This window comes from Nyctibius grandis, chromosome 10, assembly GCF_013368605.1.
Source record: "Nyctibius grandis isolate bNycGra1 chromosome 10, bNycGra1.pri, whole genome shotgun sequence".
In the NCBI taxonomy this organism is placed as follows: Eukaryota; Metazoa; Chordata; class Aves; order Nyctibiiformes; family Nyctibiidae; genus Nyctibius; species Nyctibius grandis.
The window spans coordinates 11,541,199-11,558,231 of NC_090667.1; the positions used below are offsets into that span (position 1 = coordinate 11,541,199).

General features: G+C 52.6%; 1 protein-coding gene across 2 annotated transcripts; it reads right to left on the minus strand.

The window, feature by feature from the left end:
* Positions 1 to 1,986: 1,986 nt before the first annotated feature.
* Positions 1,987 to 16,763, minus strand: SH3TC2 (SH3 domain and tetratricopeptide repeats 2). Of its 2 annotated transcripts, XM_068408773.1 has the most exons (17): positions 16,692 to 16,763; positions 15,406 to 15,510; positions 15,005 to 15,132; positions 13,917 to 14,022; positions 13,416 to 13,559; positions 13,088 to 13,289; positions 12,350 to 12,423; positions 11,623 to 11,818; positions 10,441 to 10,577; positions 9,900 to 9,941; positions 8,096 to 9,796; positions 7,803 to 7,983; positions 6,156 to 6,306; positions 4,546 to 4,668; positions 3,834 to 3,984; positions 2,987 to 3,183; positions 1,987 to 2,637 (listed from the first exon to the last, which is right to left on the minus strand). In XM_068408773.1, exons 1-17 carry the CDS (start codon positions 16,699 to 16,701, stop codon positions 2,446 to 2,448), a joined length of 3,840 nt encoding a protein of 1,279 aa, XP_068264874.1. In that variant the 5' UTR covers positions 16,702 to 16,763; the 3' UTR covers positions 1,987 to 2,445. The 2 variants fall into 2 exon arrangements, with proteins under 2 accessions (XP_068264874.1, XP_068264875.1); XM_068408774.1 differs by lacking the exons at positions 15,406 to 15,510; positions 16,692 to 16,763 and adding an exon at positions 14,591 to 14,703 and having other exon boundaries at positions 15,005 to 15,071.
* Between the last annotated feature and the right edge of the window lie 270 nt (positions 16,764 to 17,033).

Consider the following 17,033-nt stretch of genomic DNA (forward strand, 5'->3'; position numbering starts at 1 on the left):
TGACTTCATGGAGCTTAGCTGATTTAGACCAGCTGAGACACTGACCCTTGATGTTTAAACAAAGCCCATTTTTTTCTCACTGGTGCTAGGCAGAACGGCCTCAGGTTTTGGCACTGGAAGGGATATTTTAGCAGAGATGCTCTCGGCATGATTCATCTTCCACTGGGCTTAACTTTGACCAGATTGGCAACAGCCACTGGCCACTGGTGTGGGTCTGGGGGCTCTGCCACAGACAAAGGCGCAGCCACCCGCATCCCGGACCCCAAGCACAGAGCCTGGCCAGCAGTGCAGCACCAGCCACTACAACCACTGGTAGCAAAAGCCCCGCTGGGATGCCTGGGCAGCAGCCTCGTGGTGGCCTTGGGCCTCCTCTCAGGGACCCGAAGGGCTCTGCTGAGGATCAGACAGTCTGGGTGCAGCAGCTGCTGCAGGCAAGCTACCACGGGGCTGGACAGCATCCCTCAGCAAGGTGCTGGGGACGGCAGGAGATCTTGGTGCCAGGGCAGCACGCTTCTGCACCACGCAGACCCTCAGGTCTTCCAGAGCCATCAAAGAGTAAAAGTGGAGAGCCCTTTCTCCACTCCCCTCGATAGCCTGATGTCCAGTTGTCGACTTGCCTTCTGATACCAAGATATGAGGCTGTGCTTTTCCACATATATGAAAAGAAAAAGGGGAATTGACCTGAAAAACTGCTGAAAAGATCCTGCCCTAGCATGGTGAGCATCAGCCACCTGAATGGAGAACAGGCAGCCCCGTGGAGTGAGGCAGGAAGGTTTTGGGACCGGTTCTCCCCGAGCTTGCTATATTTCAAACGGGACGAAGATTTACCTCCTCTGAGCTCAGGGCTGAGGCTCCCCTAATGGTGTTGAAGGAATGCTCAGTAAACAAGCAGTAAACTATTTGTTGCCCAGATGATGGATGCCTCACAGGGATTAGAAGGGGAAAATGAACTCAGCGTTTGGGAAGAGCAGCAAGGAAATAAATGTTCTGCATCGATCATTTCCAAGCAGCAGAGCACATCAGGGTGGTGGAAGGACCGGGAGCAGGGTCTCCTGTGAAGCCCCAGCTGGGTGTCTGGCCACTGGTTGTCAGAGCAAAGAGATGAGCTGGGAAAACTCCTTCACTGTGCACCAGTCCAGACTGAAACCCGGGGTTGGTGTCAGCCGGGAAGCGGCACTCGTCCGCGTGAGGCTGCAAACACGGGCATTTATTGCTCTCTGGTGGTGAGATGGGCTGTGGAGGAGAGCTGCGGGCTGCTCTCACGCTGGGCCACAGCTCTCAGGAGCCTCCTCGGTCTGTTCCCCCTGCTCGCTCCGCACAGGAGCCTTTGCTTCTCCTCCAGCCATGTCGCTCGGGGCACTTGAGGGCAGCTTGCTGCCTGCGGGGCGGATGGCTTCTCCTTGGGCTGCCAATGGCTCGTGCAAAGGAAGTGCAGCCGCCTTGCACCATCAAAAGTCCCCCTGCGCCCCATCAGCACCCCTGCCCAGGGGGCTGGATGTGTGCCCAGCCTCGCCACCTGCTCCCCTGGGATGCTCCCTGCGTCCGGTGGGGCTCTGCAGCCTGGGGAGGAGAGGCTGGGGAGTGAGCCGGGCTGCAAAGCCTGGGCCAGGTTGGGACTGACGGCTCTGTTCCTGTGCAGGACCCACAGCGTGCTCACACTTTAGGTGCTGAAAGCGCACATGGGCTGTGGGACAGAAGAGGCCACCCCAGCTGCTCCAGTGCCAGAGCTGAGGCTTAGCGGCAGGGCTGGGGTGAGGGTGGGCTCTGCCTCCCCCCCGAGCAGCCACACACCTGCATGCAGGGCTCATCCGCAGGCGAGACTTGACCAGCCCCTTTCATTTCTCCTCCTTTCCCTAATTCTGCCTCTCACTGCCAAAAGCTTTGGTGGTGCTCTGTACCAAAGAGGCCCCAGGCTCTGCAGAGGTATGGGTCACAGACCTCCACAGAGCAGACAGGACAGAAACCAGACAGGAATAAATAAAGGAGTTGCTATTCAAGTTGAAATATATTTGGGTCGGGTTGAGCTGCCCCATGGGACCTGAGGTGGGGGGGACAGCTGGGGGGGGACAGGCAGTACTCTCCTGTCCCCATCTCAAGTAGGGCAGCCGTGCTCCCGAAATGCCATCTGTCACTCAGTCCCACTGCACCGTACGCTCCAGCACCGCTGCCAGGGCCTCATCCTGCCCCGATGCCCAGCCTCGATGTGCGGCCTGGGCTGCGGTGCACAGCCCTGCTCCTGAAAAATGAGGGCAGAGTCCCAAGTACTTGATCCGTTGCCTGTCGGGGACAAGAAGACCAAACGCTGCCGGTTCCTTAGGACGCGGTGCAGGACCTCTCCTGGGCTGGTTGCCCTGGAGAGCACATGGACCTGTGCCAGCGGCATGGTACGACATTTCTTGACAGCTCGCAGGGTGAGCCTGACACCTCCCCAGGGTGGCGGGTCAGTCAGACGACGTGGCCGCCTTCACTCAGCCACCTGGGCCGGTATGTGGCACAGCCCGGTGTGCCCTCTGGCCCCTGCAGGGCACCGGGGATGTCACCCAGCTTGGCACGAATGAGGTCTCGCAGTTTCTGGTCTCCCAGCTCGGTCGCTGCGGCGAGGGCCAGGAGGAAGTAGGTTGCTGCATCCTGTTCATCCTAACCGTAAAGGACAGAGCAGGCATTAGGAAGTGGTTTAATTGAAGGTCACGAGGTAAAAGGGAGCTGGAGCAGAGCCCGGTGGTTCCAAGCAGAACCCAGTGACACCTGACTTCACTGAAATGGGCTCTATATAGTTGCAGCCCAGTGGCCAGAACTTCTTTCCAAATTGCCTTTTCCCCTTCAAAACCTGCTCATGCCAGCATTGTGTGCTTTTATTCTAAAGCTGCAGATAGGATGGGGACTTACAGGATGCAGCCATCTACATGTGTGGCTGCTTTGCCAGCAGATGTGATACTACACCTCCAGCTCTCCATCAAGACCAGAGTGCTCAACACAGGTTTCCTACCTTCAGTTTGTGCAGGGTCAGGTTGCCAAGGTGGCAATACACCTTGCAGTAGTACAGGGCTTCTTCAGAGCACTGCAGCAAGGGGGGACGTGAAGCAAGTGTCTTCAGGTAGCAATCTTCTGCCATCTCATACATATGCAGAAAATAGTAGACTGTAGCCAGGCGGTGGAATGCAACCAGCTCTTGCAGCTGATCTCCTGGAAAAAGAGTTGCTGATACAGTCAGCCTGCAGTGTGCTTGCAATACATCCCCAGCCCGGCACGCCAAGCTGCTTGGGGATGCATCTGCTCAACAGCCTGGGGTCACGGGTATCTTCATAAGGAGACACTGTGTTTGAAGATGGTTCAGAGAAAATAGAGCTATGGGCAGGGTTGCTGATACCAAGGCTGGACAGATTGCCCAGGGAGTATATCATTCCACCAGGGGATTTCTTGGGTGCTGGAAAGAGCTATTACAAGGCTGGTTTCATCTCAGACGTTTATGCTGGCAATTTGCCCATTCAAACTATTTCTGTAATGGGAAGGGATGAGTTTATCAGAAGAGCCAGGGCAGAGAGGAACTGTTCAGTCCTGTGCCTTCATCAGACTTCCTGCGCTCTGGTGTAGCAACAACCCTCCGCTCAGCGGGTCCCACCACCGCCACGGCAGAGCACTCCCATGTGGCTGTCATGCAGCTTAGAAAGGGAAGTGGCCTTAAAAAGATGTTACCACTTAGGATAAGAATAGGTCCAGCAGCCTTATGAAAGCAGGAGATTCCCCTTTCACATGCACACTGTTCTCATCCAGAAAGGCAACCCCGTCTGCAGGAGCCAGTACCTCCCCGTACCTTGCGGGTGTGCATCACTCACCGACCCTGATGCTCAGCCTGGCTGCCAGTGTGGCAAACTCCAGTGCCTTCTCGTAGCCCTGCAGCCCGATCTGCAGCTCTGCCAGCTTATTGAACAGCCGTAGCTCTGTCTTAGTGGCCTTTAGTTTCCTGGCCAAAGGCACGGCACCTCCCTGAGGAGAGAGAACAGTGAGTCCAGTCTGTTCCTGGAGGTATCAGTACAGCACTGCCCACGGAGAAGTGACAGAGCAGCAGGAGATGGACCAAGCACTTGGCATGGCAGGTAGACAATGGGGTGGTTGAGTGCTGCAGGTTCAGGTTCTAGCCCCTTCTTTCCCTTGAAAATGAGTTTCAAATACCCCAGAGCATGGTTCTCAAAACCTGAGCCTCACGTCTCTGCCTTACCTTAGGTGCCTGAAATTCTGATTCTGAGCATGTTCCCAGGAGCGACCACCTCACATCTCACACTGCCAGGATTTGCAACATAAGGACCCTGTTCCCACCTCCCAAATGATCTCTGGGGTGAGCTGCAGCCATTGCAAAATATGTCTGTGCTCCAGGCTTCCCCCTGCAGCAATGTTTGCATTCTGGCACACTCAGAACAACCCCATCCCTCTCCAACCTTCATCCCTCCAGCCTGGCCATGCAGTGCTGCAGCCAGCCCTGGGGCAAAGCTCCCCATGGCCATTGCCTTGTGGGGACACAAGAACAGAAATGCTCGGAGCGATCAGTACCCTATAAAACTCCACCGCTTGATCTCTGTTTCGGCTGCCATTAAAAAAGGTGTCGCCAGCTTTTTCATAAAGATCCATGGCCAAGGAGAAGTTCTCGGACTTCAGAGCAGTCTGAATGGCTGCCTAGAAGGAAAAGAAACTGGACTGAGACTTGGAAAGAGACATTTGCACATAGACATTGGCGTGGTTAAATAAAACCAAGTCATCATCAACGTGAGCCCCAGTGCTCCAAACAGCATGAAGACAGGTTGGTCAGCAGGTGTTATGCTGCATTTGCAAGTGATGTGTGTAAGGATGGAGCCAGGAGACAGATAACCCATCCCTGTGCAGGGTCGGTGCGACAAACTGATCAGCTGGGATATCCAACGGCACCAGGATTTAGTCAGGACAGCGCAGCCAGCAGATTTCCTGGCCTTGGTCTGTCATCGGTGATGGAGCCAACATGAAGACTGAACAGACAGCTTATATAGAGAAAGGGCAGAGCCAGCAGGAGGGAGGGCATGTATGACAGCTTCTGGGAAGAACAGTTATTTGTGCCAATTATGCACTTGGCCCTGGTGCCACCTTCCAGCCAGAACATGTTGTTCCTTACACCATGACAGTTTATCATTGCCAGTGACTTTGCCTGGGAAGGGGCCCCTCAGGCACTCAGACATGCTCTGCTGAGATCTGGTGACCACTGGCCCTTCTTAATGGGACATCACCCCTCCTTTAGACCCTGCCTCCCTGCTGAAACCATGAGCCAGGGAAGCAATGACAGCTCTTTGTTAAGGGCCTTAGATCTCCCTTGTGAACACTAAGAAACAGGCTGATGCCAAAGCCACCTATTCATTTCACCCAGCTCATTAAGCAGCCACCCAGTACCAGTAACTCCCTGCCTTTACCGCCTTGATTTAGGGGCAGGCTGGTGTGGCTGATGGGAAAGGCTTCTCTCCTTGTTCCCACCACTGTGTGCCTCAGTCACCCAGCCCTACCAGTGCAGAAGTGCTTCTGGGGTAACAGAGTGAGGACCCAAAACATCTTCTACATGTGTCCAGGATGGTGCTTTGCTGGATACCCCAGCTCAGTGCAACCTCAGCAGACCCAACCAGTCTTCTGCTCTGCTTATTCTGGGCACGTGAAAGAATTTCCCATCTTCTAATAGAAGCTGCTCCCTGAATGAGGAAGCCCTAAGATTTTATGAGCTGCTCTTCCTGTTTGCAGCTCAGCTGATAAAATGGTGGAAATGGAAAGAAGCCAGTAGTATTCTACTCCAAGAAGTCTCCAAGCACTTCCCTGGCACCTTACCCCTTATGTGTATTTCAGTGGGAACCGGTCACCTGGCACCCCTAGCTTCCTTTGGCATTCCTACATCACTTTCATACTCAATAAATTCACTTACTTTCACCCAAGTCCTCTAAACCCAGTGTATGGAAGGAAAGATAGGAAATTTAGTCCCAGATAGTGTATGAGTGTAAGGCAACAGCTCCTTCTTCCAGCAGCAGGTTTACTTTGCTCATAAGAACTTTCCCTTCCAGGTCTTCCAAAGGCTCTTACCAAGCCACGCATCTGTGGTGGGAATGCAGCTAGCTAGGGTGAGAATGGGACTACTCCAGCCACGTCCTCCATACCTGAAAGTACATTTCCACCAGCTCATCTTCCTGCATGAGATAGTAGAGCCTTCCTGCCTGCAGCCAAGCCTCTGCTGCTTTCACAGTCTCCTCAAGGTCAATGAAGATCCTTAGACTTTGTTTGGTGCAGTCCAGGGACTGTCTCAAAGCCCTGTGATGGTAACAGGCAAAAAGCCATTATAGAGAAATCACAGGACACCCCCAACAATCATCTGCAAAGCTACCGCAGCACCTCCCCATTGGCCATCCTGTCTTCTCCTCCTACAGTTGCCGAAGGTGAGAGACAAATGGACAACCACAGCTCTGAGCAATGTGTCCTGGTAAAATTGTGGAAGTCTCCATGCTTTAGTGCATGCGTGTGTATCATCTGGCAACCTTGGACCAGCGTGGGACCCCCGTGCTCAGCACAGCCCCAAGGCAGCCCACTCCCAAAGGGGTGGCTCCCCACCCCTGCTTGTTTCAGCTGATAAAGAGGGTTTTGTCCAGGTCATCTGCAAACCCTATTTGCCCCTCTACACTAAGCCCCAAAGTCATTCCTAACTACACATGGGAGCATAGGCAGGGAGCACTTGCATCCTCATTTTCCAGACAGCATCTGGCATCCAAAACCACATCTCTGCCTATTGTTTGTCCCCCTTGGTGCAGCCAAAGAGGCAGATCTGTGGCCACATGTGCAAGACCTTATGGCCTCTTTTCAAGCCCCTGGTCACTAGAGGACAAAGGGACAAGCAGCAGGACAAGCCAGCAGGTTGGACACACTACCTGCAAAAGGCAGCTGTGGCGAAGGGAGCACTGGGCAGTGCCTAGGGCATGTTTGTTTTCTTGGTGTCTCGCCTGCTGGCAACTGGGATCCAGCTGTCTTTCCAGTCCAGGGAATGGGGTGCTTTGTGACCTTAAATAGCACCATTCACATGACAGGCGCCTGCTTCCTAAATTCCTTCCCTCTGAACTCACTGTGACCTAGCATGGGAAGGTTAACATCCAACTTAATGACAGCCCCTGCCCATTTGTCCTTCTGGGACATGGGACCTAGCTCTCCACTATTTGACACGTTTGCCTTCGAAGACTGAAGAAAATCTGTGGTCTGTCCAGGTCTCTTTCTCTCCTCTCCTGCCTAATCTAATCAGTCACCTGCATGTGTCAAGTGGGAGACTAAAAGGTGAGTTGATACGGGGTCTTAAGTCCCTCCGTGGGGAAAATATTCTGGCAGAGATAGAAAGGGCAGACTCAGCGGCTGGAGGCTGAAGCCAGACTTATTCAAATAACAGATAAGGAACCTATTTTTACTGGTGAATGGTGATTAATCACTGGTATAAGCCTCCAAAGGAAGTGATGAATTCCCTGTCGCTGGGTCCCCCCGATCAAGGCTGGATGTCTCCCTGAAAAACTGTGTTTGGCCAGACCCCAGTTCTGTCCCAGCTAACAGCCCGGCATTTGCCCAGCTGTCGCGGCGCTCTGGTTGACATTGAACTGTTCCCCTCTTCACCGCACAGCCACAGCTCACAAATCTCAGCAGCGCATTAACCGGCAGCCAGAACTACCACACACCTTCCCCACGTTGCTCTTGGGACACCCCAGGAAAGCTCTTGCTTTGGGTGAGCAGGGACCGCACTCTAACAGCATCTAACAGCCACGGACAGGACTTACTCGGATGTGCCCAAAGCTTGGTAGAGCCGGCTGAGGGTCTGCTGGACATTGCCTTCCATCTCTCTGTCCTGGAGCTGTTGTGCCAATAATACCCAGTGCTTGTGGTAGGTAATGCAGGCCTGGAGATCAGGCGAGACTTTGCTGTAGAAATGGCAGAGAGACTCAGTGATGTGAAGCTGACCTGCATGGTACAGGGGAGGGAAAAGAACAGGTCAGAGGGCTGCGTTAGGGACCCAACAGGGTGCTGCAGAGGTGAACGCTGCCCTGGTTCCCGCCAGCAAAGCTGTACTCACTCCTCACGTTATGCCATTTCAGGGCAAAACCCAATGCCAGTTCATAACAGAGTTTGCCATCTTCCATCCTCTGCCTGTTGAGCATGGCCTGCGCTAGACACAGCAGTACCTGCACCAACTCCATCTCCAGGTCTTCACTGCCCTGGAGCTCAGCATAGAGCTGAGCTGACTGGAGCAGGTAGAGCTCAGACAGCTGGCTCGCCCCGCACGAGAGGCTCAGCCGCCCCAGGTTAGCCAGGGCGATAGCCTGGTTCCTCTTGTTCCCAGTCTCCTTGGCTTTGTGCAGGGCCCGGAGGTAGTTCTCTGCAGCCTTTTGCACCTGCCCTTCTCCTTTGAGGGCAATGGCCAGGAGATTGTGCACAGCTCCCCCCTGAGTCACGCTGTCTGTCCTGTGCAGAGAGTGCAAGAGCTGCCACATGATGTCTGCAGCTGGGCCCGGCTGGCTGTTCAGGAGATACATCCACCCCAAAGAGAGGGAAGACTCGAAAGCCTCCTCCTCGCCCATCAGTCTGCTGAGGGTTACAGCTGTGGCTGCATAACAAACCGCCCCGTCCAACACACCATGTTGGAGGTACATCCTGGACAAGATGGCACACAGCGTCCTCTGGGTGGGCACAGCTCTGCTCTTGCAGGAGAAGTGCAATGCCTGCTTGAGATAGAAACAAGCCAGTGCTGGGATACTGCTCCTCTCCAGTTGGCTTCCCAGAAGTTTGGAAGTATTTTGGAGGATGAAGCCAGCTCTCCAAATGGGTGTTGGTGCCCCCTTGACACCACTGTGAACAAACAACCTGGCGGAGGCCAGTGCGATATTTGGCAAGTACTTCTTGTCATAAAGGTAGCTCAAGATGGGGGTGGCATCCAGTGGCATAGAACTAGTGTCTGGGCTGAGTAAAGCTGTGGTGAGACATTGAAGATGCTCGGTAAAGGGCAGCACTTCATCATTTTTGCCCAGTTGTAGGAAGAGCTTGACAATAAGGAAGCAGACTCGTGCCTCCAAGGGAACATTACCCACAGCAATGGCTTCCCTCAGGACGTACATCATGACTTCCAGCTCATTCTCAGAGCTGAAAGAGCGGCCAGGCAAGCAGACAAGCAAGGCCACCGTTTTTCCCAGCAGGGAGGAGAACTTGTGTTTCATGTTCTGTTTCAAGTAGATAGAGGCAAGGTTCACGTGCAACGCAGCCAGCAGGGGCAGGTCCCCAAAACCCCTGTCCAGGATGCTCATGGCTTCCTCAAAGTAGACTCGAGCCTGGGAGAGCTTGACCTTTTTGATGCAGAGCTTACCCAAGAGGAAACAGAGCCTGACATGAGCCCAAACTGAATGAGTCCTCTTGGCCCAGTTCCTGGATGTCTCAAGGTACAAGACCAGTTCATCCTCGTCAGAGAAACCATAAAAGGTGGAATTGAGAAAGGAAAAACTGACATCGTAGAGGCTTTGAAAACTGGGCACATAACTGTCTTGGTTAAGGAAGGTCAATATGGGGTCAAAGACATCCGCATCTTCCATGTGTCCAGCATTCAGGTCAATAAAGAATTTGGGATCATCAAAATCATCCAGCTTCTCCAGGAGAACATCTTCCAACGTAGCAGGGGCTGATTCACTCCCTGGGCTAGACTCAGAGGTGCTAGTCGTAGCCAAGCCGTTTATTTCCTCCCAAGACTGGAGCAGCTGGATATCTTTACAGACATGGAGAACAGCCTCTGGAAGGGACAGGCAAACCATAGTGGGATGTTTCCCCATGTCAAAATTCACCCTCAGAAGTCATCACAAAAGCATCCCATTCTGTTCCCTCCCCATACTCACCTGATGGCACTTTTGGGAACATGGCTGTGGGTTCAAAACCATCTACAACAGAAGAGACAAACAGAAAACAAAAAGCCCAAAGCCTTGGTCAGTGTTAATATGCAGACAGTGCTCAAACCTTATTGAGATCTCCTGCTGCTCTGCTAAACCCCGTACCCACATGTGGGAGAGCAGGCCCAAGTCTGCCCACAGACACCACATGCAGTAGCAGTTTCAACCCCTCTGTCTGCTGGGGCTTGGCTCCATGTAAGACCATGGAGACTGGCTTTTAGCTGGTGGTGAGGTGAGCACCAGTAACATGATAGTTACCTGGGAACAAGCAAGTCTTATTTTTCGCTGCAAACTTCAGTGTGGTGAGGCTCAGCTCTTGAGGGAATGTACAACCTCCATGATCAGGCTGAGCAGAGGGCTTGGAGGCTGTCTCAACCACAGCAGTTGTCTCCCCTGCAAAGCTCCGAGCAAGGAGCTCTCTAGACACTGTGCAGCATTGGTCTCCGTGGGGAGCCATAGGGCTGGGCATGTAAGGAGCGGGGGAACTCACCCAGCCGGTACACAGAGGTGATGTCAGTGCGTGCCAGGTCACCAAGTAGGGTGGTGAAGTGCTGCTCTCCACCATTGCAGGGGATGCGCAGGAGGGGGGATTTTTCTTCTTCACTCAGGAACACCAAGCCCTTTCCCCTAGGTTGAGGTAGACATCAGGGGAAAACAGTCAGTGTCTCCCCATTCCCTGACACTACAGCTGTCCTGTGGGATGGGGATGGGCTTTCCCATCCCTCCTCTTCTTCCCACTAGAAAAGCTCTGTTACAGATGAATACAAGAGTCTGGACACCTTCCCCATCAGGGCTCTCAGTTCGAGCTTCTCCATGGAGGAACTGATGGGTGCCAGAGGGAGGGGCCTATTGGTCTTTTTTGTCTCCAGAAGCCCTTTCTGAGGCCAAGGCATCATCTGATCTCCTCTCTGTTCTCTGTAGCATCAGAGAAAAGTGCCTAAGACTTACCTTGAGTTAGTCTGATCCAGGAAAGCCCAACAGACCTAGCAACAGGTTAAGACCTCATCTTCCCACACACACTGTTGGAGGAGAAGCCTTTTTGGATGGGTATTGAACCAGAGCAATGTCGTTAATGTTGGTTTAAGTCACCAACAAAGACAACTGTCCAGGCCATCAGAGTGGGATTGTGTCACCCTCTGACACAACACCCTCCCAGACAACTCTTGATTCTGATCAGTGAGGAACTGTGCCAGTGGTCATTCTGCCTCAACATGCCACAGAAAGCAAAGGGGCAGAAGGAAGCAAAGCAGGACTTGATTTCCTCGGCTGTGATCACTCTTCCCATCCTTGCCAGACACACAGACCCTCAGACAGATCTACAAAGTCAAGAACATTTCAAGGTGAAACTGTGAAGCCAGCTTGTCTGGTACACAGATGTCCTGGGCTGCCTTACCACAAAGCCAGGTCTAGCCCAGGGCCAGGTCTGTTGGTCTCCAAGAATCATCTGAGGCAAGCGAAATACGACTGCTTTGTCTGGGCAGAGACTCCTGTAGCCTGTTGGCAGCAGCGCTTGGCCAAGGCTTCTGGACAGACCTCAAATGGATCCTCTATGAAGGCCTTGCAAAGCAAATTGCCTGCCCTAGACTCTCACATAGCCTTAAGTTGGGACTTGGAGTCTTCCCTTCCTTTTCTCCTGAGTTTAAATTAATCTGGATGGTAGCAGTAAACTTACAGAGGTTCGCAAGCCTCGGGGTTTATGTATCCAGTTGGGACAAAGCCAGTGCTCCCACTGCTGAGGGATTTGCCCACAAACCATGGGAGTCCTGGAATGAGGAAGCCAATGACTTCTATGCTGTCTCCTTTGGAGAAACTCAGTTCATCCCAGGCTGCTCCTCTGTGGTCCTCCGTGGCTGTGCACTTGCCTTTGACTGTGAAACCAAGGCAAAACAAGGGCATTTCAGTGTGAGGCCACTGCTACAACTTCCTCGTTGGAAAAGACTTGGGCAAGGAGAGACCATGATTTCAGCTTGAGAAGGCTGCCTCTCTGTCCCCTAAGATTTATTGCCCAGCCAGGAATGGCCTGGGGCTAATTGGTGAATGGTGGGCACAGGTTTCACGTGCACATTGGTGGGAGCATGATTGTTTAAAACTTGAATCCTGAAATAATTAAAGGAGAGACAAAATTGTAGCAGAATAGAAAAAAACAGTGGCAGAAGGATGCCATCAGCAGCTCTCTGTACTCTGTGCTCTTCAGATCTCCCTACCAAGTACATGCAATCTCCAAGCTCTGTTCTCCATTCAAAAGAGTCCAAGGATGCAGTATTCCCTTAAAGCACCTTGCAATGGAGTGTCATTGTCAGAACAAGAGATGGGCCCTTTGCTTTTTTGGCCAAACCCAGGTTTGCGAGAGCCATGCCCTTCCCTGGGAAGCACAGCCACGTTATGCAAGTGTCACTCACCAATTGGCTGAGAAGTCGTCCCACTGATCTCCTGGGAGATGCCAAAACTCACAGCATAATTCTTCAGGAACCACCTGCAAGACAAAGAGGAACCACACTGGTCCTCTCTGAGCAGTCCTGACCTCAGGCCACCACCAGGGATGGTCTCACACAAGCAGGACAGATGTTCTGTCCCCTGGGAGTGCCAGAGCTGCTATGGAGCATGGCCAGCATGGCCAGTCCAGTAATCCCTTGCAATGGTGTTACTGGGCATGGAAGACAGTATGTACCTCACACTTGCAGCCTCACACCACATAGTATGGTTTTGCACAACAGGATGATTTTGACAGCCTATAAGGAGGATTTCACTGTGTGAGTACAAGAGGAGCTGCGGGTGTCTTTGAGGCTCAGCCAGGTGTCCAATGTGAGGCCCCACTTTGACTGGCATTACCTAAGCCTTGAGCTATGCTTTTTGTCCCACATATTCACCTGTAAATCACAAATAATCTCAGGTATAACCTAAATGAATTTCATATAAGAATGATATCTGAAGTATGTCCTTGCTCTGTCCCATTAACAGGACCAGAACTGGTTCCAGTGTTTGTCTTTATGCACAATGTATATCTTCGCAAAATTACGTAGCTCTTGCCCATTGCCAGAAGCAAGAGCAGTTTCTCACCCCAGGCTCGGTGCTAGCTCATACATCAGGATCAGGAAAGAATCTTGGCTTGAGCACTGTTAATTCGCCAGTCTACTTACTGGTGAAATGGGTGAGGTATTGGGTCTAGAGCTGTCAGAGGCACCAGGCCTCTTTGACCCGTCAGTAAAGACATCCCTTCCCACTTGGATTCCTCTCCAATGTTCTTCACGTGGATCAGCTCGTTCTTGCAGAGCTGCAGGCTTTCCTCTCCCTCCTGCTCCAGCTGCCAGACACCAGGCACTGCTCTGGAAAAAAAGTTACCTGCAGATAGAAAGAGTCATGCCCAGGTCAATGGCATCAGTGCAAGACACAGCCCAGCACAGGGCTACAACACAGCCCTGGTGAGATGCTTTTGAGGAAGTCCCTACACGTGCAGTCCCTTCTCACCTTCCTGGAGCAGCAGACCCATATATATGGTGGTCAAGCGATCTTGATCCACAGTAACTCTGATCTCTGTGTCCTCCATCAGAGCACAGTTTAGCCAGTACTCACGGTCAAAGAGAAGCTGCTCCAAGCAGGTGCCCACATACCCTAAGAAACCAAGAGGGAAAGCAGTGTTAGCACCCTCCTTCACTGTGCAGGATGAAGTGCTCTTTGGATGTCTCCCAGACTGCCACCTGCAACCATGCCGTGAGGCAACAGCCTCTAATTCTGTCTCCATCCCAAAAATGCAACAGAGGCATTACCCAAAAGGCACCCTCCTGGGTCTCTTTCACTGATCCAGACAGTGGTTTCATAAATCTGTAGATGGACATCAAGGTCTTCTAATTCATATTCTTTACCTGTCCACTCTGTTACATCACTGGTTTTTTTGGTGTCAGAGAGTACCTTCTCCTAAAATGCTTCTCACACTGTCTGTTTAGATCTCCCACACCTTGAAAACATTACCTAAAGTCAGATATGTGGAAAACTTCCAGACTTCTTCTAGAGTTTTGAAGGTGAGGAGGAACCGATCCTCCTGTGCTTGCATACAGACCAGTCTGGCTGACAGCTCCTACACACAGAAGACAAAACAAGATTAAGGGAAGGTCCTGGGACTCTGACAGGGCATCTCCTTTGTTAGTGTGGGAATAATATTAGACACTGGAATGAGACTGGGCACTCATTTATTAGCATAGTTGAGACTGAAGCTGTGCGAGTTGGTTGCCTGGGATTAAGAGGAGGGTGCTGCAACCAGATGGGTCCTTCAGCCAGGAGGGATGGAGCACCTGCAGTCACAACTCCCCGTGGTGCAGCAATGGGAGGGTGAAGAAGCTCCATCTCCTCCAAATCTTTTTCCCTATGGCACACACCAGAACCACTGTGCTTTTGAAACTCAGACACCTGAACCGTACCACGCATGGGTCAATGTTCAGTCAGGACAGGCACAGCTTCTAAACAGCAGCTCTGAGGCTGGAAGCAGTAACTGTGCCTTGAGGGAGAAGATCTCCTTTCACTATTGCTGGCACTAGTTTGTCTGTGCTGTTTCAGGTCTTCTGGGAAGCTCTGCAGGGAGCCCTGAGGGGCCAGGGCCTTAAAAACCAGCAGGGAAGGAGAGTTCAGTTCAGGAAACGTGTCTATACCTGTAGTGATTTTTCTATGTGAAGCCCAATACTCTGGGAGCCTCTGTGTATGTCCAAAGATACCACCTCCACTGGGGACCTGAGCCTGGCACACAGCTTTGGTGATCCCAGCCCTGTGAAATGACAGCTATTTAGACTGGCCCCAGGGCTATCTGCATGATCCCTCAGGCAGCTCAGAGACTCCAATATGAGGCTCCTGACGTGAGGCTCAGCTTTGCATCTGCCTCTCACCTGTTGCCAGTTCATTTCCCCCACCATTCCAGTCCCCTACAGAGTCCCTGTGTGCAGGAACACACCCTGCAGCAGCCTTGGAGGAACTTCTCTTTCTCAGCTGGGTTTGGTGTCCCATCACATGTGCCATCATGCCAGGAGCCTCCTAGTACACTATCTGCCCTGCTAGGCTGGGGCTCCTACCTTGAACAGGGCACAGGCGTCTCTGTCATCACTCTCCAGGGCCCACAGCTTCTTTCTGGCTGCTTCCTGGAGCTGGGAATTGAGGCACTGGGAGGAGCGGTTCTCAACGGAGAAGAAGAGTGAAATCTCTTGAAAAGCAAATGTGCAGGGTTAAGGGGGAGAAGGAGCTCCATGCCACACAGAGCTGCCTCTGCCACACTGCCTCCCTGCAGCCAGCCCCACCAGTGCTTCCAGCCCTCACCTGGTTCTGATACTCAAACAACACAAACCCAGCCCGTCATCCCCCTCCAGCAACAAAGATGAGAAACTCCAAGGGTGACAGGGGGTCAGTTAGCTGCAGTGCCAGGCCTTGCTGCATTCAACCACCAGAAATCTGGGTGATGCCAAAGGCAGCATCTTACCTGGTGGAAAGCCCTCCCCGACAGCGGGCAGCACCGAGGAGGTGTCCGGTGAGCCTTCTGCTGCCTCAGTAGCAGGGTCGCTTGGCTTCGATGCCCCAGCCTTACCTAACAAGGAGGGGGGACACAGAAGAGCTGCTGTCAAATTTTGTGGCAGAGGTCTATGATATTCTGCCTAATCATGCCACATGAGAGCAAAGCCCGTGGGTTGCACTGCAGATCTGGCTGGGGATTGTGTGAATCTGGTATCACCCTACAGTCATGCTCAAGAGTGGAGGCAAGATCCATGGGATTGATGTGTCCTAACTACATGATACCCTTCATGACTGGCTTCTTTCCAGTGCTGGAGTGGCTTTGAAATGAGAGGACTTTCCCTCCTTGCTCTTGGGATAGACCCTCACTGAGCAGATCTGGTAGAAGGATGACCCTCTGACACAGAGACTTTGTTGGAGGAGACCTCAGAGCGAGAGCACGTCCCCACTGCAGGAGAGCCAAGGCCTTGCAAAACTCTTTGCTCATCAATTTGACAGTCAAAATGAGATTTTTCTCCCCCATCTGCTCTGGTCGGTATCTGAAATCCAAGCTGCGTTCTCTCTGCTTCACACATTGTCAACTATCGCCGTAAAGGATTTGGGAACTGAAACTTTAGCTGGTAATTATGTTAATGAGGGCTGAGGCACATAAAAATCCAGCTTGCTCTTCCACAGCTGTATTGGCTGTGGAGGGATAACATGATTAAAAACTAATTTTTGTCAGTAATCAGATTGGACTTGTAAGACAAACATGTACCCGGAGATCTGGAGCTGGAACGTTCAGTGGCTTTTGTAAGTCACTTCTGTGACCATAACTGTACTCTACAGTTCTTTTTATTGAGCCAGCTTTGCTAGTCAGTCAAATAAACTGTTATTTGCACACAGAATTATGATCCTTATTTATAGTTAGCAGTAGAAAAGAATGGCCCAAGGCTGGACATGTAATGAATGAGCTTTCTTTGAAAGAAAAGGCTCTACATTTCTCAACAGTGGATTTGAACACACTTAACAAAGGACTTCATCCAGCAACTCGGTCCCCTTCCACACGTAGGGGAAATGGAGACAGGGAAGCGAAACGAGCCAGAGGCAGAGCTAAACCCGAGCTGGCTCCTGCCTGGGTTGGGCTTGCCTGCTGCTTGCTTCACTCCTCCCTCTCTTCCTCTCCTCCCTGCATCCCCACAGACCCCAGCGGGCAAATCTGGGTTCGGCAGGGCCCAGTGGGCAGGGGCTGGGTCCCCCTTCCCCAGGGATGGGTACCTGATGCCATGGTATTCTCCCGCCAGCATCTTCCCCGGCGCTCGGCTGCGGTGTGCTGCAGGCGGTCCCAGCGGGGCAGGAGCACTGGCGAGCGGGGGCAGCAGGAGTCACACTCTTCACCTGGGGAAGATGGGTGGTGGGAAGAGGCGTTGGGCTCCCCCAGATGCTCCCTGCCTGAGAGGTCTCCATACGATGTGCCAAAGGAGGAGACAGGTCGGACACTGCTAGTGCCACCTCCGCCAGCGGCATGACAAAGCATGCTGGTGGGTCTCCGCAGAGCCAGGCAGAGCCAGGGCTCACTCGGGTGAGAGGAGAAATGGGTTTGCTCCCCGCAGCACTCAC